Below are 23922 nucleotides of genomic sequence, written 5' to 3' on the forward strand. Positions count from 1 at the left end.
GAGGGAGGGAGGGAGGGAGGGAGGGAGGGAGGGAGGAACATAAGGTGTAGGAGGTTGACAAAGCAGATGGGAATTTCTGGCCTCTTTTCCCCTCCCCCAGCCAGGCCCCCAGAGTTTATCTCCCTGGTAGGGTCCTGGCCAGGCCCTGACATCTGATGGTTCAGGCCAGGGAGGTGCCACAGACCTAAGGAAGGCGGCCCCTTAAGGCTGGGTGTGACCACCTGCAGGGCCCCACCTTTGTCACCAGCCTGGTTTTCCCTTCTGCTGTGAACCCCTAACTACAGGTCAAGTCCAAGGCCACAGCTCCTCAACACCCCCACTGCTTGCTTGCTTGCCTGTTTGTTTTTTCTTTCTTTCTTTCTTTCTTTCTTTCTTTCTTTCTTTCTTTCTTTCTTTCTTTCTTTCTTTCTTTCTTCTTTCTTTCTTTCTTTTCTTTCTTTCTTTTCCTTCCTTCCTTCCTTCCTTCCTTCCTTCCTTCCTTCCTTCCTTCCTTCCTCCCTCCCTCCCTCCCTCCCTCCTGCCCTCCTTCCCTCCCTCTCTCCCCTCCTTCTTTCCTTCTTTCATCTTTTATTTATTTATTTGTTACAGGGTCTCACTACACAGATCAGACTTATAATGATCCTTCTGTCTCGGCCTCCCCAGTTCTGGGATTACAGGTGTGAATCACTGTGTTCCATTTCGGTGGCCGGCTGGGTGTGGGGCTGGCACAGCATGGTGTGCCAGGGGTCAAACCCGGGTCCTTGTGCTGCCAGGAAGGCACTTAGACCTCTGAGCTATCTCCCTGGTCCCCCTGCCTCCTTCTGTTGCTAGAAAAGGCAGGGGCGGGCTGGTGAGATGGCTCAGTGGTCTAAAGCACCTACTTAGAACAAGCTAAGCTAAGCAAAAGCACAGGGACCGCGGCACAGGGACCGCGGTTCAATCCCCAGCACCACATGCCAGCCAGCCCCGCCCCCTGGTGGGCTGAGCTGGCCATACACACACTAAATAAATAAATAAATAAATATTAAAAAAAAAAAAAAAAGAAAGAAAAGGCAGGGGCCAGGGCCTCCTGTGGGCAAAGAGCAAGCTCAGTAATCAAAATGAGCCGTACGTAGCAGCAATATTTTAAAAAATAAAATAAAATCAGTACTGGGCATAGTGGCAGGTGTCTACAGTCCTGTCCCCTGAGAGACTGAGGCAGGAGGATCACCTTAAGTCTGAGGCCAGTCTGGGCTACATAGTGATTTCAAGGCTGGGATGAATGACATAGGGAGCCCCTGTCTCAAAAAGACCAACTAACTAAGTAAGTAAAATAAAGGCAAAAAACTATGATGAATGATAAAACACGATTAAAATTTCCATATGATTGGTAATCTTTTTTTTTTTTTTTTTTTTTCACTCAGAACTCAAGGCAGGGCTTTTGCACTGAGCTACACCCTTAGCCCTTTTGAGGTTTTATTTGGAAACAGGGTTTGGCCAAGTCTCTAAGTGGTCTAGGCTGAGCTAGAACTTGTGATCCTCCTGCATCAGCCTCCCAGAGTGCTGGGATCACAGGTGTGTACCACCAGGCTGGTCTGGGGCTTTCCTTGTGCCTCTGGCCCCCAGATGGCTGGTACGGGGCCACTTCCCTTGCCTCATCCTCCAAGGACTGCCAAAGGAGGATACTGCAACTGACCCTACTGTCCTCTAGAGGGCCTGTCGCTGAGGAGTCCTCATCTTCTGCTTCCTTCTGGTCAGGTGCGCCTGCTGCTGTCATTTTGCACACAGGGAAACAGACCCTGACCTCCTCTTCCAGGGCCTGACAGCTGGGCAGTAGGGATGCCTGGCATCTCTCCTGGGTCTTTCACAGAGAGCCAGGGTCTGGGGACAGGAAGGCAACTGAGTCTCCAGAGGGGGACAAAGTCCTCCAGAGGGTAGTTCTCCCTGAGTTACACAGTTGGAGGGGCCTAAGGGGGCTGTCCAGCTATACTCCTCTGGGAAGGCAGGGGACAACCCCTCCAAGGGGTGAGGGACGAGTCAAGAAACTCCTGGGCAAACCTTAGGACCCCACAGCCCTAAGACCCCAGCTAGAGCACAAGAGCCCTGAGGGGGACCTCCCCACCACCCTGGGAGGCTGGTGACTGACGCGTGACCGTCAGCAGGTGCAGCTGGCCCAGCCATTCAGCCTTGGGGCAGCCTGAAAGGAGGCCCAGCTTGTGGCCTACCAGAACTGGCAACACCTGCAGCCCCTGCTCCAAGAACCAGGACCGGAAAGGGGGCCCACATCCACCAACCTCAGCTCTGTTCCTGAGAAAAGTGGCCAAGAAGCCGTATCTGAGGTGCCGGCTCAGGAGGATGCTGGTCATGGTGTGGGGCGCAGTGTGCCCAGGGCAGATTGCTAAGCCACAGATCTCATCTGGTCACGCTGGGAAGGGCTGGGAGGCTGCAGGCACCAAGCCTGTCCTCACCCAGAGCCTTCGTGGCCCCCAGCCCCCAGGCAGGGCTCAGCCTGCGAGTACCCGCGTACTTAGGTGTGTGGCTCTGTGGGCGCAGGACAGGAAGGGACCCCATCAGACCACAAGCAGCTGGCTAACCCTGAATGCAAGAGGAGAACGCACCTGTGCCCCCAACCCTAAGCTCTGAGTCCTGGCACAGCCCTGACCCCTCTCCATCCACCCCGAGGCCCAGGGCTGTCCTGTGCTGCTGCCTACCCTCCCTGGCCTGGGACCAGGGCAGGCTTGGCCTCCCCACTGAACAACTGCTTCCCACGGGCTGGGCCAGAACCTGACCACCACGCTGGGGGAGCCCAGAGTGGACCCAGGCACCAGGTGGGTCCAGGTCTGGTAGTTAGGATGAGCTGGAGATTGACAGACAGCAGGACACACAGCACCAGGAGTTTGAGGCTAGCCTGGGCTACACAGTTAGCTCAAGGCCAGCCTAGGAGGATCTAGTGAGACCCTGCCTCAGAAAAACAAACAGGAATAAAATTTCACTTTCAGGGACTCCCTAATGAACATTGAGATACTTTCCCCTCTTCTTAAAAATAGTCATTTTTTTAAACTTTTTTTTTTTTTGCAGAACTGGGGATTGAACTCAGGCCCTTGCACTTGCCAGGGAAGCGCTTATCCCACTGAGCCATCTCCCCGGCCCCAATAGTCATATTTTTGTGAATTGATGCATTAAAAACACTGGACCGTCACAGACATCATATTGTAGAACCTGATGTTTAACAGTTTAGGGTGAACCAATGAGACAGAGGAGCCATACCCAACATGCTCTGGGGCCATGAGGGTACAATGGGCTGCTGGCACTTCACTGTGTGTGCGTTCGAGGAAAGGCAGCCCCAGAGGTGCCATGACATCCACATTAGGGCAGACTGTGGCTGGGGCCCTGTTAGGCCTGGGGAGCGTTGGAGAAGGGGGTCCTGTGCCTGCTGTGACCCACCCTAGGCTCAGCTCTGGGAGCTCCTGGGTGGTGGTGGGGGGGAGAGATTGCAATATCTGCAGGGTGGTGGGGGGCGCCACTCCAGCCCCCTGCACAGGATCTAGGAGAGGCAGCCACTCGGGGACACCACCTGGGAATCCTGTCCTGACCCCCCAGCACCTTTCCACAGGGTCTAACCTTGGCCCTTGGGAGGACACCCACCACCCATGCCTCCCCAGGATTATCTGACTATAGGCCACACTTACGAAGAAAAGCAGGTTGAAGAGGAACAGGAAGTACTTGGTGACCTTGATGCAAGCCTCCCCCATGCTGCTGGGCCTGGAGCTCCCTGGGGAGAGAAGAGAAAGGGGTGTTCAGGGGTGGGGAGCCCACACTGGGACCACACGCTCCAAAGCATCTCAGTTCCCTGGTGGAGAAGCAAGTCACACTGTCGTCGCTGGTTTCTGGGCCACCACAAGGCCAGGAAGTGCAGGGCTTGGAGAAATCTCAGGCCTGAATCTAGGGAGGAGGGGGCAGGGCTGCCACCCGGGGAGTAGGACTTTGCAGAGACCTCACCCCTGCACCCCAGCTTTGGCACTCGGTTTACACTACAAGGCCAGGAAGTCGGTGATGGCCTGAGGGAGACCCTAGGATGAGGCTGGCTTCATCTTGGCTTCTCAGAATGAGCACTGTCCCCACCAAAGGAAATACGTGTGTATCTGACAAACATAGAAAACCACAAATTGAACAAAGTTTGTTATCTCTCCTAGAGATAAACCCTCCATGGCTTTAAGCAGCTACACTTCCTGTGCGTGTGTGTGCGTGCACGCGTGCCCTGTGGCATTACACATCAGCTCATCCTGTGCAGCCAGTCTTCTGCCCTCTGCGGCAGTATCTGTCTGCTGGTAACTGCCTACTACATAAACCTACAAGCTCCCAAGGGTCCCTCCTCTTGGTCATCACTTATTAGCATTTCTGGGGTCACAGACTCCCGTAGAAAATTCATGTGTGTGTCTGTAGCATTTTACAACCAATTTCAGGAACCCCAATGACCTCAAGTTAAAATCCCAGATATAGGGGTTAGGGAGATGGCTTAGTAGAATAAGTGCTTCCCTGGCAAGCGCAAGGGCCTGAGTTCAATCCCTGGTTCCGCAAAAAAAAAAAAAAAAAAAAAAAAAAAAAGGAAAACCACAGATATATTGCTGGGTTTGGTGGTGCACACCTGTAATCCCAGAACTTGGAAAGCTGAGGCAGGAGGTCCGCCTTGAGTTTGAGGCCAGACTGGGCTACATATTGAGTTCAAGGCCAGCCTGCACTGAATAGCAAGACTCTGTCTCAAAAAATCAACAAAAAACTCTACAGATCTGAGACGGCACAGGCCTGTAATCCCAGCACTGTGGAGGCTGAGGCACAAGGATCACTGACAACACTTGAACCCAAGCGAGGCAGTTTGCCTTCTTCTCCTCCCAAGGCCAAACAGCTCTGTGGCGTGACAGCTGGACTGGGATGGCTGAGGGGACAGTGGTGGCTGGGGCAGGGGAGGAGCAGCCACAGGCTAGGGGGACAGAGGGCAAGGGGCCACACCCCTTGCTGTGCATGTGCATGTCCCAGGGTCCCTGCATTTCTGGCTGTACCCACACAAGACCTTGCTCCTTTCTTGCCAGCCAGGGGCTCAGAAAGGGACTGGTGGGACTAGCCAGCATTCGTCATCCAGCGGGGCTCTCAAAGGGGCCCTTGTTTGGTGGTAAGGAGGCAGCTGGGAACCCCCCGACTGGGCCCCAGCCTGGGCAGCGCCAGTGTCCGGGGCAGGTCAGGGGCCGGCATTCCCCTGGTATTCCCAACCCAGAGCAACCTCTGCCGTTCTCCTTCTCACTTATCTATTATATCCCACAGTGGAGTAAGCCCTCAGCACTTTATGGGAAAACTGAGGCACCAAAGGGGAATGACTTGCCCAGGGCCACCAGGAGGTGAGCAGCACGGACAGAGCCACGTCTCTGGGCACCACACTGGAGGCAGTGTTTCGCACCCTGAAACAAGACGGCTCTTGAGTGGCAGGCGGCTCAGCCAATCAGGACAGCTCTCGTGGGGGTGGCAGCTGGTGTGTGTGTGTGTGTGTGTGTGTGTGTGTGTGTGTGTGTGTTTCCCGGGCAAGGTCTCTGTCCTGCGGTGTGGGCATGCCAGGCCCATGGAGGCCCTGGCGCTGGCTCCTGAGAGCCCGGGCTGTGCCTCAGCCCTGTCTTCCCCAGCTCCGGTGGAAACAACGCAGCCTGTGCTTGCCGAGAAAAAGTTAGGACTAAGCCAACGGACCCACCCCTGCCGCGCCTCCTGTTCACTTTGAGCTAAGAACAGAGCTGACATTTCTGAATATTAAAAAGACATAGAGATTTTGGAAATGGAAATGCCACACAATACCATGTAATTCAAATGTCAGTGTCCATTGCCACCACCACCCCAGTCCCCACCCATGACATTTATCTCCTGGTCCTGATATTGGTGACAAAAGAGGGTCTGCGGAAGGGTTTGCAGGAGGAGCAGGGTGCTCTGTGCGAGGGCAGCAGTGGAGCAAAGACGAGGGTCCAGGACAGAGCCCGGATCCAGCTGCGCCAGTGCGTGGCCCCCGGGGAAGAGCCTGCCGAGCTGTCGCCTTCCCGTGGGGCGGGTCCTTCTAGCACCTGCTGCCATGGAGACAGCGAGGGCAGCGCCTGGCACCCCCAGGGCTCCGTGAGCCTCGCTGGGTCCGCGTCTGTCGTCAGTGCCAGCTGGCTCAGTCCTTGCAGAAGTGAGGGACGAGTGTCTCCTCCCCAGAATGTCCCCCGGTGCCCTCTCCAGTGTGCACCTGCAGTACACGGCACGGGTGGGGGCTTCCCTGCCCGTACCATCTCCCACAGTGAACGCAGTGTGAACGCCGCTCAAGGGTCAGCAGACATGGTGGCCATTTCCAGGCAGCTATAATTTAAATTGCCCGAATATATCATTTTATGCCAAATCTGCCCATAGAGTGAAACTATTCTGCTGGTATTTTACTAATTCCTGCTGTGTTGATTCCCCCGGACATCACCTCCTGCAGGAGACCCCTCCTCAGCATGCCTGATCCCCAGGACACAGGTTGGGTAGGGGGCTCCCTGCTGGTAACACTGGCTATGGAAGTGGCTCCAGAATAGGCTCCCATGTGACACTGCCTGACTTTGAATGTAGGTCTATCACCCCTAGCTGTGTGTTCTTGGACGTGTGACTGAGTCTCTCTGAGCCCCACTCTACTCATCTGTGAAAGGAGGAAGAAGGCAAGTGTTTCTCAGATTTTTCCAGACATAAAATTAGATAATGTAGGTAAAATGTCTGGCACACAGTTAGCTATCAGCAAACGACAGTTACTGTAGCTCATCCTGCTGAGCAGTAATTTCTGCTTGTCCACAGTCTGTGCCCTGTGATGCTGGTGGGGAAGACTGTGTGTTCCTCATGTGGACCCAGTAGTGCTCAGAAATGCCACTAAGTAAATAAGTCATGGATGGATGGATGGTAAGTTACAGGATGGATGGATGTACAGGAGGATGGATGGATGGATCAATGGCAGAATGGAAGGATGGGTAGATGGATGGGTGAGTGCCTTAGTGGGTAGGTAGGTGGAAGGATGGGTGGGTGGGTGGAAAGATAGGTAGATGGATAGATGGGTGGGTGGGTGGAAGGATGGGTAGATGGATGGGTGTGTGGGTTAGTGGGTAGGTGGATGGAAAGATGGGTAGATGGATGACTGGGTGGGAGGGTGGGTGGGTGGAAGGATGGGTAGATGTACACATGGGTGGGTAGATGGGTGGATGGATGAACAGATAGAAGGATGGGTAGATGGATACATGAGTAGGTGGATGGATGGCTACATGTTTGGTAGATGGATGGATGGGGTGGAAGAAGGGCACTGCCACAAGGACACCACTACTTTAAGTCCTCGGCAAACCTTAAGGGAGTCAGAGGCCCACTGTCCCTGAGTCAGCTGAGACGATGCTAGCCCTCTTCTGTCCTCACCCAATGGTGTGCCCTGGACACAGGACCCATTTCCCAGCCTCCCCACATCCTTGGAAGCAAGAGGTGGGGTTGAGAAAGGCTGGGGTCTCCAGGGCCACCTCTCTGTTTTGCCCTCCTCCATGAGTCAGTCCCTCGCCTGGGCTGAAGGAGTTTTCTCACCTGGCTGGGGACCCAGAGGTTCCTCAAAACTGGTGACTACAGAGTTCAGGGACCATGGTGACTGTAGGCCCAGAGTCAGAAGGCATGGGCTTGGTCCCTCCCCGCCTGCCTCCTCACCTGTCCTGGGAAGGGTAGCACAGAGGTTTCCGGAGCAGCTCCTCAGAAGGCGAGTCCAGGAGACACAGGCACTGCCGGGACACAAGGCTGCACTGTTACAGGGGTATAAGAGAAAGTCTCCCCAGTTCACCCTGCATTAGACTTCCAGTCCGTGAGATGCTCAGTACTGAACATACAGACAGTCCGCCTCAATTTTCTACTTATAGCTCCCAACACCGCAGGGCCCTTAGGAGACGCTAAGGCAGGGCTTTCGCAGGTCCCTGCAGGGTGGCTCTCCTAGCTCTAGGTGCTGTAGGGTCCAGGAAGGATGGTGAATGGCCACTTTCCCCAGTGGGTACTCAGTCCAACATGTAAGAGCCTGTAGGTCTCCTCCTTCCAGCCCCACAGCCCCAGTGAGCCCTGGGTTGCCTCCTCTCCACGGCCACCAAGACCAGAGCAAGTCCACAGGTCGCAGATTCCAGCCCTGCCCTCCCAGCCCCTTATCCTCACGGGAGGGAGAATGCTGGGAACACAGCCTGCATCTTGTTTCTCTCCAGCTCACACCTCAGGAATGGCGATGCCTTCAGCGACTTCCAGGCTATTAAACCCAGTCTCAAAAACTGAGCGTGGCAGTGCATGCCTGTAACCCCAGCACTTAGGAGGCGGAGGAAGGTGGATCACTGCGAGTTGAGACCAGCCTGGGCTACATCGTGAGACCCCATCTCAACATACACACAAAAGCCCAGACTCCTTTTAGCCTCCAGTGGCTTGCCCCGTCCTCCTCCTTCTCATCACCCTGTCCCCACACATGATCACTCAGTCCCTCCCTACTGTCCCAGGGCCCGCGGCCTCTGCCTGCCTCAGGGCCTTCGCACTTGCTATTTCTCTGCCAGAACCTGATCTGCACTCAGCTGTCACCACCGGCTGCTCAGAGGAGCCAGACCACACCAGTGCCAGGCCCAGGCACCAGGGTCTCGGGATGTCACACAGCCCCTCTACCTGTACCCCCACAGAGATGCAGCCTTCTTGGGAGGAGGGGACACACCTGGCTCTGTCACCCTGCCTGGAAAGTGCTTTCTCCACAGTGAGTGCTCGGTGTGCAGGGCCTGTCTGAGGAAAGAGAGGATCTGGGGGCTGGTGAGATGGCTCAGTGGTCTAAAGCACCTACTTAGAACAAGCTAAGCCAAGCAAAGCACAGGGACCGCGGTTCAATCCCCCAGCACCACATGCCAGCCAGCCCTGCCCCCTGGTGGGCTGAGCTGACCACACACACACACACACACACACACACAAAATAAATAAATAAAATTTTAAAAAAAAAAGAGAGGATCTGGGCAGGCTGGGAAGCCTGCGAGGGAAGGAGGGAGGGTAAACTCTGATCTCAGGGCCAAGGCCGCTTCCCAGCAATGGCATTGCTTCGGGGGCAGCGTGGGCAGCTTCCCCCAAGACTGGCTCTGAGTTTCCTTCAGCTCACAAAAGGAATGGAGGGAGCTCTTCCTAGAATACGCACCCCAGCAGGCTCCTTCTATCCTGGGCCGCAGCCCTGCAAAGCCTAGCGGCTGGGGGCTCTCACTTCTGGCTCCCACATGCCCTTGGGCAGGGGTCTGTCCCAACACTGCTGAGGGATCTGAGAAGTGCTCGTCTCACTGTCACGGCCAGGGGCCCTGATGCACTCCTGGGGATACAGCCTGGACACCTGTGAGTTTGATCTCCGCTCTCGCTCTCGTAGCGCGGCCCGGCCCTCTGCCCCCGCTGGAGTGCAGGCAGACCTGGTTGCCCATGGAAGCAGCTGGTTGGAAAATGTGTCACTTGAAGCTCCCTGCACCTCTGACCTACCCTTGGCTCCCTGCAGGCTTGCTGTCCGGGTCGTTTACTGGCACAGTATCGCCGTGCCTGAGACCTTTGGGGTCATTGCCCTTTCAAAGGGGCCCAGAGACAGCGGAAGACCAAAGGTCACAGGGCGAGCTGGGCCGAGCACACTGTGGAAGGCTGGAAAATTGGGGTACACAGCTCTGTTCTACCAGCCCCTCCACTGTCCTCGCTCCTGGGGCTCCTGCGTGGAGACGCAGAATGGGCACTGGGTACAGGCTCCCACGAAGCCCATGGATCCCACCCCTGGTTCTGCTGTGTACCAGCCGCAGAGCCTTGGAAAACTTTGCAGAAGGACTTCCTGGTCTGTAAATGGGGTGGCTGACTCGCCCTGCCCCATGGGTGTGCCGGTCACTTGCTGTCAGACAGGCACACAGTGGCCTGGCTCTGTCCTCCCACTGTGGCCCTGGTCGGTCCACCCCTGTTCTTCAGCTCTTCCAGCTGTAAGATGAAGCTGGACATGGTGGTGCACACTCGTAATCCCAGACTGAGGCAGGAGAATCACCGTCAAGGCTAGCCTGGGCTACATAGTGAGTTCAAGGCCAGCCTGAATTACGTGGTGAGACCCTGTCTCAAAAATGACAAATAAAACTAAACCCAGCGGTAAAATGAACTTGACCATGAGGTGGTACATGAGGCCCAAGGGAGTTAGTGTGTGTTAAGCGCCCGGCACTCGGTAAACAGTGAGGTCAAGGCAGTAAGCAGAGGTTGTTGATTTCCTGAGTCACAGACAGAAGCTCTCTGGGGGCTTCTTGCAGCCCCCAGGTGTGTGCCCAGCCCGGGGGCTCAGAGCCAGAGACGCCACTACTCCCCCCAGGTGAGAGGCTGGGAATGGACTTCTGCCTGCTGCATACTCGGGGCCTTTGTCCCCAGCGCTGGGCCAGGAAGTCTGGCACAGATCCGTGGCACGAACTCAGCCTGTGACTGGGCAGAAAGTGGAAGTGGACAGCCCGCCCTGCCCAGGCCCTGCACCTGTATACCTGGTGGCTGCTGCTTCTCTGGACTTTGTCCTGACTGGTGGGAAGGGCTGGCCAGGACCGCGTTTGCTTTCATGGCTGATGGGCGGAGCATTTCCCGAAACCCCAGCCCTGGCTGGGGCAGCTCCTGCCCTCCTGCTATCACACTTTTCAATCTGTGGTCTCACATTCTGTTGTTGTTGTTAAAATCAAAAGAAAATAAAAACCACCACTGTTACTCTGGGCCATGGGAGAAATGTGAGGCTGCCAGGCCAGGCAGGATTAGGGTCTCGGGTTTCCTGTAAAACCTAGTTTAATCCCAGTTTGCTGTGTGAATTGAGCCAAGGCAGCTTCTCAACTGAGCTCCAAGTCCCCACCATGGGCCCCGAGATGCCAGAGGACGGACAGACAGGGGTGGTTTGGGCCTGCGGTTCCTGGCTCAGGGCTACCTGGCTCAGTCGACCTGTAACTCACTTGTATGCATGGATGGGAGGCTGTAAATCAGAGGGACATTTAGGCACTGTCTGAGAGGGCGTCTGGGAGCCTCAGAGTCCGGAGCCCATTAACAACAGGGCCCAGATTCCCAGGAGGATTCTGGTGAGTCAGCTGCCTGTGGAGGCCTGCTCCCAGCTCTGCATCAGAGGCAGGATAATACAGCGGATCACAGTGTGGCGTCTGATTCCAGTCTCGTGTCTCGGGGCTGTGTGACACTTGGCAAGTTGCCTGCCTGCTCTGCACCTGAGGGTCCTCGCCTGTGAAATGGGTAATGGGGACTTGTCCAGGGTGATGGCAGAGTCAGCTCACTGAGGCCCCGGATGCAGGAAGGACAGGGACCAAAGAAACTCAGGCGTGACAGTGAGGAGTGCCCTTCCGACAGGCAGGAGGGTGTGCAGAATGTGCATCCCTTGGGAGGACAAACAGACCCACGGCTCCAGACCCATGGCCCTGGGAAGGTCACTGTCACTCGAGGATTCCGAGTGGAGGCTGAGTGAATGGAAGCCAGGATCCAAAAGGGTTAAGAAAGCACCAATGTGCCTGCTGCTAATTGATTCCATCTCCCCAAGCCCAAGCAGGACCAGGGGCTCAGAGGTGGTGTACCCACCCTGCTCACACTGCCAGTGACAGTGACCAACTCAGCTCTGTGTCCTGAACCCTCTGACTCGGGAGTCAATGGCCCTGCCCATTTTGTGACAGTTGGGGAAGCAGATATTGAGGGGTAGAAGGCTGGGACCCCAAACCCTAGGAGTTCATGTGGTCAGGGGTGGGACCTGGCAGCTGTCGTGTTGGGAAACACACAGGATTTCCGAGCCCTGCCTGGGTTGCTGTGGTAGCACATGACTGTAACCCCAGCACCTGGGAAGCTGAGTCAGGAAGATCACCATGAGTTTGAGGCCGGCTGGGGCTCCATAATGAGCCAGCTTTGACCCAGGTGGGCACAGAGGGCCAGGCTAGTGCTAGAGGTGACCTCAAAGAGGACAACATGCCCTCCCCACAGTGAATAGCTCTGGGGTTCTGGGGACAGAGGAGCTGCCCTCCTCAGGTAAAGCTCCTGTCCCAAGCCATATCCACCACAGCTCATGAGGGCCCCTTGCAGTCTTGTGCCAGGCTGGCCACAGGAAATGGCAGGGTGGGACCATCTCACCCTGTCTGGAGCAATTACCCCAGCACCACCACCAGTGCTAAACATCTGTGGGCACCACTACCTGCCAGAGACTGTGCTGAGTCCCTCAAGGCTCAGTTTGTCCTTTGATGGCCCACGGAGATGAGTTCTGCTTTGAAACCCATTTTACAGCTGAAGAAACAGACTTGGGCTGGTGAAGACATCACCTGAGGCCACAGAGCACACAGAGCTGGAGCGGGACCTCGACAGCGCATCCAGGGCCCTGTGCTTCCCCATACCACACTGTGTCCAGAGACGCTTAGAAATGATGGCATCTGCACCATCTTGCCAAGGCCCAGGCTGGTGAGAGGATTCCCTAGCCGAGGTGCCAAACTCTGCCAGCAGACAGCAGCCTGTGGCCTGTCCCGAAGCCCCACTAGACAGGGACGGTGGCCTGAGACAGTCAGCTTCTTGGGTGTGGTCCGAGCTGGGTGGTTAAAGAGGAGGGGACAATAGTCAGGGTCCCCACATGGCAGCAAGTACCTGCCAACCTCATCATGCCCAACATGGGCCCTGAGCTTAGGAAGTCAGGGTGGTGGCTGGAGGGCTTGGGTTGGCATCAGCGGGACGTGGGCTCCACCCTGGCTCTGTTTCCTCTTCCTGTCACTTAACTTGCTGGTCTCAGTAACACGTCTGTAAAATGGGCTCAACCTTCCTCCCTCCCTGGGTTCTGGGTCTCAGCACCTCCATTTTAGGGATGCTTGATGGGAGAAGTGATCAAGGGTGATAGGCACAGTGCCCTCACACAGGTCCCTGAGCCCCGGAGCTGCTGGAAGCTCTGCCCAGTGTACACCAGCTCAGAGCCACCTGCCTGGCCAGGCCCTTCTGCAGGCGCCTGCACCTCTGGTGCCAGTTTTCGGTGCCCTCCCTCTGCCCTGGTTCTGGGACCAGCTTTGTAACATGCACACAGCTGGTGAACATGAGGGGCCGACATGCCCCGACCCAGCCTCGCCTGCCTCGCCTGCCTGGCACCCTATGTCCCCTTGTGGCCTCCTGGAGGAGCTGGCTCTTGCCAACCTGGGCCTCCCAGGAGCTGCCTGCCCCAGCCCAGGGCTCCATGAAACTCCAGCACCTCCCTTGCTCCCCACCAAGATCCCCAAGCAGCCTGGGCCTTGGTCACCCAGGGGTGCTGGGGTGCTCATAGCACCCAAAGGGAAGAGGAGTAGAAGCACCTGGCCCTCGGCCAGCTGTGGTCAAGTGACAGCAGCTCAGCCCTGAGAGCCCCCTGAAGCTGGGACCCAAGCACGCCAGCCCCTCCCCTCTTCGCAGGGCCACCAATTTCGGGCCCTTGATGGAGGACAGGGGCAAAGCTGCCAGGGCCTGGGGCTCCTTCCCTGCTGGGTGGCCCCCTCCTCCCTCCCGACCTAGAAGGTGCAGCACATGCACATAAAGGGGAACATGTTGAAGATATCACCGTGAGAAGGTGCTGGGCTGCGGAGGGGGTGACAGAGCCAGGTAGGAAAGGGGCAGGTGCTGCCAGCAGGGTCTGTGACCCTGCTTGACAGAGAGTGCCCTGCACCTGTCTCCTGCCAGTCTCCTGGGTCATCAGGGAGGGAAGTAACTTGCCCCAGGTCACAAGCCTGAAAGTCAAGGGTATGCAGTTGCCTGTCCCTGCAGGACACACAGGCCCAGCCCTGAGCCTTGCAGCAGGCAGCTGGACCCACATTACAACCCTGCCTCTGGCCCAGGCTGGCTGTGAGTCACCCAACCGGCTCAGCCAGTTCACCTGAGCCAGGACCCAGGTTCCCCAAGCTCCCCAGGCAGCCAGGCTGGAGGCCCGCCTGGAGAAATGAGGAAGGCTGGGATCGGGAGACAGAGAGCCTACGGCATTTGAGCACCCAGATGAATGATTCTGGAACATTCTCCATGGACAAGATCCCCAGGAGAAGCCAGGGACCAAGGGAGTGGGGGAACTGAGCTGGGTCCTGTCCACTACAGCCACCAAGGACACTAAAACCAGGGCCTGGGCAGGTGCCAGGCACAGCGACAGCCTGGACCTCATCTCTGCTCCTCAGGGGCTCCAGAGTAAGAGCCCAGACCAACCTTTCCTGGATGTTGGGCACCTCACACCTAGTACCCTGTGGCTCAGCCAAGAGCTTTGGGTCCGGAAGCTGAGGCAAGATGAGGCCTAAGTCTTTCTTCCACTTGAAGGAGGCTGCCTGGAGTGGAGAGTGGGCTTGGGATGACCTTGAGTTTGGGGGCCCTGAGCAGCCACTTGCTGCCCTGGCTTAGCAATAGCACCCTCACTGGCGGCTCCTGAGGTGCTGGGACTTGTGGGGGATGCAGAAGTGAGGAAACGCCTGCCACCCACAGCTATAAAGCAGGAGGCATTTTCATGAGAAACGATGACTCCCAGGAGGGGAGTGGCCTGCCCAGGGTCCCCCAGCAGGCAGCAGCAGAACAGGATGTGAAAAGCTAGGTCACCCTGAGATGAGGCCAGAACTCCAACACTGCAGGCCCCTGCGTCCCGATATAGACAGCTAAGTCAGGTAGAAACATCCTAGGTGGCCAGACAGCGCTGGGCCCTCCAGGGAGTCAGCACAGAAGAGAAGAATGCACCGAAAACGGGCTGCAGGCGTGACCACTGAAGGCCACGCCCCAAGATAAAGAACAAAGGCCAGGCCTAGGCCGCACCCAAGGATGAGCAACGCGCCCTGACTGGTATCACCTGGCCCAGTGAAGTCCAGATAGACATCAGCCAGTCACCTGAGTGACCAGGACCTCAAGACGCATCGCTTCCAAACAATGCTCTTGTCCTCTCCTCCTATACTTGTGACACGACCTGCTTCTTCACTGGCCAACACTTCCTGAGCAGTTAGTCTGGTAACCTTATGGGTTGAACATAATTTTGTTTCCCTCTTGGGCTCATCTCGCGATTTTAACCTATGAAATGTCTGGTAGAAACTGGGGTCCACAGCAACACGCAGGGGCCAACCCTCTGTCTCCTGGGACCTGTATCTTTCAATAAAAATTCCCACTCTTAACTTCCATGGTTCCAAGTCCATTCTTCAATTTTGGAGAATGTGAGCTCGGCCTATCTGACGCCTAGCAGGTTGGGAGTCACAGCATTTCACTGTGTCACTTAGAAATCCTGGCTGTGGCCTGACCCTCTCTGTAGGGAGAGAGGAGGGCAGAGGCTGCCTCCCCACAAGCCCATCCCCCTCTAGCTTGAGACCTGCTGCCACTCCAGGCCAGGGCCAGCTCTAGAGTTCAGTTTCCTCCTATGCAGGGACAGAGGGTCTCCCTCTCCCCACTCAGAGGCCGACCTGCCACCCAAGGGCCCAGAGCAGGGCCCAGCACACACTGACACCCAGCCAGTGAGAGCTCCCACCCTGTCATCACTGTGCCTGCCAGGCAGAGCTCAAGCCTGGCAGGAGAAAGTTTCCAGTCTTCTGGAAAACCTGCCTAGAACAATAACTGGGAATTTAAACCAGCCAGGCCAGAGAACATGGAGCTTGGAGGAGATCGAGTTACTGGGCAGTCAGCAGGGAGCACAGCAGAGAGCCGCTGGGACCTGGAGTAGGCATGGTCGGGAGCCTCATCTCCATCTGTAGGCTGGAGGTGGTGACAGTCAGCTTGCTGTCCTACACATTAGCTTTCCACTAGAATCCAGGTGTGTTGGCACAAGGCTGTGTTCCCAGCACTCATGAGGCTGAGGCAGGAGGATCACTGAGTCCAAGGCCAGCCTGGACTGCATAGTGAGACCCTGTCTCAAAAAGACAGAAATTTCCACAATATTCTGGGCCTCTTGGAGGAGAGTTGGGAAGCGGGGGACTCCTGCCCTCATAGGATGAGCCTTCATTAAACGGGTAAGGTTTCCTGGCAGCAGCACCAGGAGCTAAAATTTACCACAGCCCCGCCCCTTTGTGCAACTCCTGTGGTTGTCAAAGTGGGGTCCCACAGCATTTCCTGGGATCTTGGGTTAGAATCGAATGTTCTCAGGTTGCCACCCACAACCAACAGAACCGGAAGCTCTGGCAGGGGAAGCTTTTGAAACTCTCCAAGGGACTCTCACGTGGATTAGACTTTAGAAACCACTGCAGCAGCCCATGACCCACTCCCACCTAGGACCCTACTGAGTCACTACTGGACCCTACTCAGTCACTACTGAGCTTTTTGAGGGTTACTGGGGGAAGAAGAAGTTGCTGTGGGGATGGCCATTAAAGAGTAAGGAGATCCCATGATTAAGTTAATGACACCACAGCCTCCCAGAGACTGGGAGGAGGAGAAGGAGGAAGAAGAAGGGGAAGGGAGGGGGAGGGTCAGGAGTCAGACTCTAATTGCTGAGAAAGAGCTCCCATACGTGTGGTGCCCTGCCTGTCTGCCTGTCTGCCTGTCTGCCTGCCTGTCTGCCTGTCTGCCTGCCTGCCTGCCTGCCTGTCTGTCTGTCTGTCTGTCTGTCTGTCTGTCTGTCTGTCTGTCTGTCTGTCTGTCTGTGCCTCTTTTGGAAATACACCCTCAAAGCCTGCCTCTTCCTTCTGTGGGTTTGCCAGATGACACAAGGGACTGGAGCTAAATTTGGGGGTGCATTCTGGTGTGGAGCAGGGGGAAGAGTCCTCAGTCCTTGAATCTACAGAGCCCCTGGCTGCAGGGCCACTTGCAGGAGTGCCCTGCGTGCAGCTGTGGAGAACTAAACACAAAATCCACAGATGACCCAGGTGGCCGTTACAGCAGAAGGGACGCCAACGAGAGATTCAAGTGGCCCACGTGTGTGACCACAGGCGAGCGCCTAACCAGGTCACCACAGAGTCTTACAAGAAGGGGCTGGGAAGGGCTCTGGAAGGAGATTGGAACACTCAGAAAAATCCTCCCTGAACAAGCGTAAGCCAGAGGGGCGGGGCAGGAAGCGGTTCAGATGGTTTGATCCCAATCTGGGCGTAGGCACATTTTTATTTTATTTTTTAAAAGCCAAAACACCAAACTGCTCACAGTGGTTATCTCTGAATGGTTATTTCCCCTGCCTGCTCATTCTTCGGGCTACAAATTTTTCCACGAAAACTTTAAGTGGTGAGAAAGTTTGGGGGGTTTTCTGGCCTTTGAGTTCAAAAAGAAATCAAGATTCTTTCTTTCCCCTTCCTTTGAAAAGCTGAAGCATTTCTCTCCTATGCCGGGTTGGGGTCCCCTGCTCCAAGATATGCCCCCCACTGTGAGTATCCACATCGAGTGTGGCTGCAATAAGCGAGATCTACGTCGCTCAGCCGGTGGATTTGCTCAGGTTCTGTGATCGTGTCAGAGCTGTCCAAGATGAACGGTGGTGAGCTTTCCAAGCTTTGAAGTATCCAAGCTGAGTCAGCTGTTCGTGGGATCCAACTGGGCAGGTAGGTTAACTGAGTACACTACAGAACTGAACACAATGCCAAGACTCTGGGACTCCAGACACAAACCCCCAGCTCTGCCCTCAGCGTACACCCAGAGCACTCAACTCAAGGCTAGGCTCAGACGCTCTGGTAAGGGACTCAGCCCTCTGTGTCCCTAGGGTTCCAGGCAGCTCTGGGAAGCTCCTCCCCTCCAGACCAGGGACCTCAGTGACTGCAGGGGAGGGCGTCCCCATTGCTTCTCCCAGAGCAGAGGCAGAAGCAGTTTCTGCCCGTGGCCAGCACCTTTGCCAATTCTGGGTCCTGCTGTGGTGCCTGCCTCCCTGGGCCTCCCACAGGCAAGCTGCCAGGATTATCTGGTTCAACTGCCCCAGAGGTTCTCAGACCCTGTGAGGCAGGGCCAGCCCACGTCTAGGGGATGGGAGAACCCTGGTCATGCCCTACTTGCAATTTACCTGAAGCATGATAACCACAGTGCCTGTGACATGGTTTCTGGGCAGCACAGGGGCCCTTAGAGCCTCCCGAACAGCTGAAAGGTTAAGAGGGGCTCTGGGATGGACAGAAACACTGGGAATAAAGGAGAAGACACAGTTTCCCTCCCCTGGTCACTGGGTATGTTCAGAGAGGCCAAGAGTCATGACACAGAGCAGCCCAAGGCCCACATGCCCACTCAGCTGCTGTACAATTTCCAGAAAAAGCACGCCTCCCCTGCAGAGTCTCTATTTCCTCTCCAAGTGATGACAAGTTACAGGTTCCATTGCAACACCAGTCTCTTAAGCCACCTCCTAAAACAGTGAGTGGGAGGAGATGACTTTCCAACCATAGTATATTATTGCTGTTATCATTAGCCACAACAAATTAACATTTACCAAGCACCTTCTGAATACCAGGCATCCCTGGAAGTGCCTGGTATGCATGGGAACACAAATTCCTTTCTCCAAGTGTTTCCCTGTCGAGGGACCTTTACTAGGTAACACCTCCAGTCTTGCTCTTATCCCTTCTTTACTCCTGATGGGAGACGCCCAGGGCATGCTCCACTGGGCCCCACCTCCTGCAGAGTCAGGCTTCCTGCATAGAGCTTGCCCTCTGGGGTATCTGCTGCTCTGGCCACTGGGTTCAGTAATCTAGTCCAGCACTTCAGGGTCCAGATCAGTCACTGCCAGTTCCAGGATAGGTAGTAAGCAAAGCCCCTGGGCCTGGGATTTGAAGCCACTTAGGCAGGTCTCTGTAGTGACATTTTATTAATGCCTATGAAATAATCTTGGAAACCTGAAGGATTATTATTATTACTATTACTATTATTGTCCCTAGTTCACAGCTGGGAACACTAAGGCTCAGAGAGGCGATCTCCTCCTACCTGATTTCAGCTGCTGCTGGTAAGCTTTCTAAATTCCTCCCAGCTGCAGGATGGGTCCCCCATGTGCAGAGCTGGATTATTCTCCTATCATATCTGACCTGTGCCCTAGACCGGGAACCTCAATACTCCCCTGGTATCTTCTGAGGCCTGACACCAGCCTGATAGGCACTTCAAACCAGCACTCCGCCCCTTCTTCAAAAATACAGGATTTATTAACAACAAAAACTTCAATATGACCCCAAGTTTCCATGATACGTTTTTCTTAGATTATGTATAATAAGAGGCTTTCAAGACTGCTGTATTATATGCCTGGGTTCTTTTGCTTTTCCTTGAGCATAAAATTAATACAGTCTCCCCTGCAGAAGTTTCAGAAAATAGGAGGGAAAATAAAGCCTGTAATCTAATCTGTTGCAACATATACATTTATGAGCATTTATCTACATTTTGGCCTCACTGAACACAGGGTGTGGCCGAGGCTGGGACCTGCCGACCTGCCATTTCTTCCCAATGTGGCCCAGTGTGGGAGACAGGCCGGGCTCCGAGGTCCTGTCCCTGGGTGGAGGCTCACAGCTGGGTCTCACCTACGAAAGCCAAGTACAGGAACTGCAGCGAGAGAGTTACAGTTCTTCAACCCACGAAGGGCTGTAAAGTGCACAAGGTTGCTTGGAAAGTGGGAATGAGCAGAGACACCAAGCCAGGCCCTTGGTCCCCGGACCGGTACTCGTCACCAGGCTCTCCTGTGTCACGTCCTCCTTCCAGGTGATGGCCACGGTGCTCACAGCCCTGCACACACAGCACGTACTCAGAGCCGGGCATCATCTCAGGCTCTTCAGGGTGGTAGCTCACATGCACGTGTCACCACCCAACAGTCCTGTGAGTATGTGCGCTTGTCCCTTGGGACTCACCGGGGACACAAACCCTGTGGGTGCTCAAGTCCCTTCTGCAAAAGGATGCAGTATTTCCACATCACATACACACAGCCTGCCACATACTGTAAACCATCTCTAGATTACTTATAATATTAACGCAGTGCGAGTGCTATGCAAATAGTTGTCATACTGTACTCTGAGAGACTAGGGACTGTGTCTGCCTTCAGTGAAAAAGAAGCAACTTTTTTCAGATATTTTGATCTGTGGCTGGTGAGAGCTACAGATGCAACACCCATGGGTAGCAAGAAGGAGCTGCAGCATTAAAGCGGCTCCTTCTAGGAGCCAAAGCTGATCGAGGGGGCTACCAGGCTCTGGGCCTGAGGCCACCGTGCTGAAGAGCAGCAGCCGAGCAGTGGGGAGCACTTCACATCGACCATCCATGCCTCTGAATCTTCCCAGAGCCTAGCCCAGCTCGCACCACACCCTGAGAAGGAGCAGAAGGCTCTACGGCAGGGCGAGAAGTCAAGGGAGGGGTGGTACCCAGCAGGGACCTGGCACGGGCATCCTGGGGACAGTTCCCTGCCCCCAGCTTGGGCTTCTGAAGGTAACGGCACTGTTCACAGATAACTGCTGATGGGAAGGCATCTTTTCTGGCTGAGTCAGTGTTCACTAAAAGCCACACTGACCCCTCACGGGCCAGGGGGGAGGAAGTCAGCTGTTCCCCTCTCTGCAGGGTAAAAGCCAGGCGTCATAGGGGACCCAGAAGCCCCAGCTAAAAAAGAGAGCAGGCAGCTGCTCCTGCCTTTCTGAGCCAGGATCCAGGAGTGGGGTCCATAGACCTCGCTTCCCGGGCTCATTTTTGTCAACGCATCATCAAGAACCTGGCACCCAGCTTGGTCCTGGTGAGGTTCCCTGGAGGACAATCGCTTATTCATTCAACCAGTTCCCACGTGCCTGCTCTGTGCCAGGAATCCAGGACACAGGATGGACACAGGGAAGTCCCTGCCCAGGAGGGTTTCCAGGAGCACTCTGTAAGTCAACAGACGGCAGCCTCCTAGGGGAAGGTGACGTTCAGACCCATGTCCGCTCACGAAGCTCAGATTGTGCTGATGCAAGCCAGCCACCCAGGAACAGCAGGCAGCGTCACTGAGCCGGAAGTGACTAGTCCTGCCTGGGGACACGCACGTGCGCTGGGTCTGCACAGAGGGCCTAGACATGGAGGGCCGGAGCCACAGTTTCATCAGCTCTCGTCATCTGGGCATTTGCCACAAGCCAGGAAGAAGACTGCTGAGAGTTTTGCAAGCACTTTATATATTGCATCCTCAGGATGTTTCATGAAGTCATTACCGTTAGCATCCTCGGCTTATGATTTGGAAAATGAGGCTCAGAAAGGGTGCCAGAGGGTGGGCATAGTGGTGCACGCCTGCAATCCCAGCACTCAGGAGGCTGAGGCAGGAGGATTGCTGCAAGTTTGAGGCCAGCCTGGGCTACATAATGAATTCAAAGCCAGCCTGGACTACACAGGGAGAATCTATGTTCAAACAAACAAACAAGTGAACAAGCAAACAAAAAGAGAGGGTCACAGAGCTAGGGCCAGGAAGAGCCAAGACTCTAGTTCCCAAGTTCTGGTCTGTGCTGCCACACTAGCTGGGCCCTAGGGATGGGGTGGCTTAGGAGGGGGAATGGCGGGGGGAGGGGGCAGGGAAAATACTGCACATCTTCGGGGAGTTGCCCAGCTGTGCTGCATCAGTGTGCACATACGCATAGGCAGGCTGCCGCACACATCCCCTCTGTCACCAAGGCCAGATCCTGGTCCTGGAGGCCCCTGAAAGCCACGTGAAGAGCGGGGCACTGGCAGGGCAGGGCCGGGTAGGGCAGCCCAGCGAGGACAAGGGACTTTTCTGCGTCACACAGTGCACAAATAGCAGAGCTGGAACCCACTCCAAGAGCCAGAACACAGGACTCTTTGCCCCTCAGCTGCTTCTCTGTCAGCTTGGAGTGAATCAGCTGCTAACAGGAAGCTGCCAGGGTAGGAGAATCCCAGAGGGTGCGGGGGAGCCCGGAGCACGCTGCTCGAGGGATCCCAGCTGGGCCAGGGTGCTGGCTTCGTGGCAGCATTAGGGGTTGTGGGCCAGGGAGCAGTGCACCCTACAGCATGGGCGCTGTTCACCTCGGGGCTTCCCTCCAGCCCTCAGAGTCCTACCTGAAGGAGGGCATAGTGGTGCCCTCATGCTAAAGGGGAAGCTGGTGGGCAAAGCTGTTCCTGCGGAGCTCAAAACCATCTCTCCTCCCCTTCCACCTCTGAGAGCAAGCTCAGGGCTGTCTGTTGTTCCTTAGCTTCTGGTGGGGTAAAGGCAGAGGCTACAATAGTCTGGAGCAGGAGCCGCTCCTGAGCACCAGCCTACCCCAGAGCTCCACACCGGAAGTCACACTGCTTGGCTGGGCACCAGGAGGGGCCATCTAGTCTTTGGGGATCAGGGTTGGGTCCCCTGGGTGGAAGGGGATGGTTAGGAGCAGCTTCCTCTTCTAAGGTCTGAGCCCTGCAGAAAGAGCTGAACTCCAGAGGGGGCCAAGGGAACCAAGCTCTGCTTGGTGGGAAATGCACGCCATACTTGGTATCATGTCAGTGCCATGACCAGCACCTGCCTGGCTGGGACACTCCTTCCCACAGGCTCCACCCTTCTGTGCCCCAGCCAGTCTCTTCCTTCATTCCAGCTGTGCAGGTCCCTCTTGTCCATCACCACAGGCACTGGCTCTTTATCCCATGGCCCCCAGGTCCCCACCGCAGCACCCTTGGCACAGTCCCGCACTCCTCTGCCATGTCACTGTCCTGCTCCAAAACCTTTGGGGGGGGCGTTCCTGTTTTCTACAACACAGACCCAAGCTTCTCGCCTTGGCATTCGATGCCTTTCATGGGCTGCTCCTACTCACCATTCCCACTCTACCTGCCCTGCAGGCCCAGACTTCAATTGCCCTGGACGACCTAGCAGTTTCCTGAGAAGCCCTGGTCAGTGGACTCCCCCACCCTCTGCCAGTCACCCTCCTCTGCCAGAGATGCTGTCTTGGCTCAGGCTGCCCTACCAACCCTTCAGGCCCTGAGGATCCCTCTAGCCCTCCTATCTCACATGTTGTATGAGGGTCCTGGTGTCTTATTGGGAGTGTTCCCAGACAGTAAACAATCTCAGGGGTTGGGCCTTGTCCTTTATCTCTGGGGTCAGGTGGGGGGGCATTAGATATTCACTGGGCATGATTTGCAACGCATACCCCCACCACACAGGGCAACACCTACCAAGCCCTCTCCCTCTCACGAGGCCAACCCAAGGAATGCCCCTGAAAGCCTTGCACAGGGGACACCATTCCCCATGTCAACCCAAGCCCAACTAGGTGGAAAGCCCTGCTCAGGTCTCACCTCTCACCCCTGCCCTCTTCCTCAAGTATCTCCCCTCTCCTGAATGCCTCCCTCTGCCCTACCTCCACATGCACCCCATTTCTGCCACCTGGACAGCCTTCCATGGGATGGTCCTTGGGTCCTTCCTGGCTTGGCCCCAGTGTTTGGCTCAACTCCCTGGATCCATAGGGGGCAAAGAGCACCTCAGTGTCCCTTGTGCCCAGCCCTGTTCGGATGGGCACCAGGTGCCCACACTGCCCCTCACCTCCACCCCAAGCAGAGCATGCAGTGGAATTGCTGGAGTTAGTCACCTGGTCAGTTCAGACCATGAGAACCCACTCCAGCAGGTGAGTGACCTGCTCTTCACCAGCAAGGACATGGAAGGGGACAGGGAGCCCTCACTGTGGGCAGCTCAGGGTGAGGGCAGAGGCAGTGTAGCTGCTTACCTCCTTGTCCCCCAGCTCTGTCTCCTGTCCTGCAGGTGATCAATAAATAGGTTTTTTGGTTATTGTGTTGAAAACCAACCAACCTCAAACAACACTGCACAAAAGCCAGCAGTCTTTGGCTCAGGCGACTGTCCCCAAACCCAAGTGAACAGAGCAAGGTTGGCCGCAGGTGGCAGCCTCTGGCCTCCACGGGGGCAGCAGTGGATTGCAGCCTGCTTCCAGCCCTCCACACACAGCTCCTTGTCCACCAGAACAGCCGTTGTGTGAGGGCTCCCTGGGTGCTGGCATCTTGCTAGGCACTGTGCATGCTCCATTCTATTCACCTGTTGCTATGGTGTCAGGTTCTGCTATTCCTCACAGAGGAGGAAACTGAGGTTTAGGGGCAAAGGTGGGACCTAAGTTAAGCTTG

The 23922-nt window shown here is 55.8% G+C and overlaps 1 protein-coding gene across 1 annotated transcript in view; it reads right to left on the minus strand.

Annotated features, from left to right (window-relative positions):
• The window catches only part of Cd82 (CD82 molecule), a 34677-nt gene that overhangs the window by 9851 nt on the left and 904 nt on the right, over positions 1-23922 (minus strand). The window contains exons 2-3 of the mRNA XM_004627020.2: positions 7675-7745; positions 3648-3730 (exon numbers count right to left, since the gene is read on the minus strand). Of these exons, the coding sequence (XP_004627077.1) occupies positions 3648-3710 (63 nt within the window). The 5' untranslated portion in view covers positions 3711-3730; positions 7675-7745. The remainder of the gene's footprint in view (positions 1-3647; positions 3731-7674; positions 7746-23922) is intronic.

The sequence above is a fragment of the Octodon degus genome, unplaced genomic scaffold, assembly GCF_000260255.1.
Source record: "Octodon degus isolate 3935 unplaced genomic scaffold, OctDeg1.0 scaffold00018, whole genome shotgun sequence".
NCBI classification, from domain to species: Eukaryota; Metazoa; Chordata; class Mammalia; order Rodentia; family Octodontidae; genus Octodon; species Octodon degus.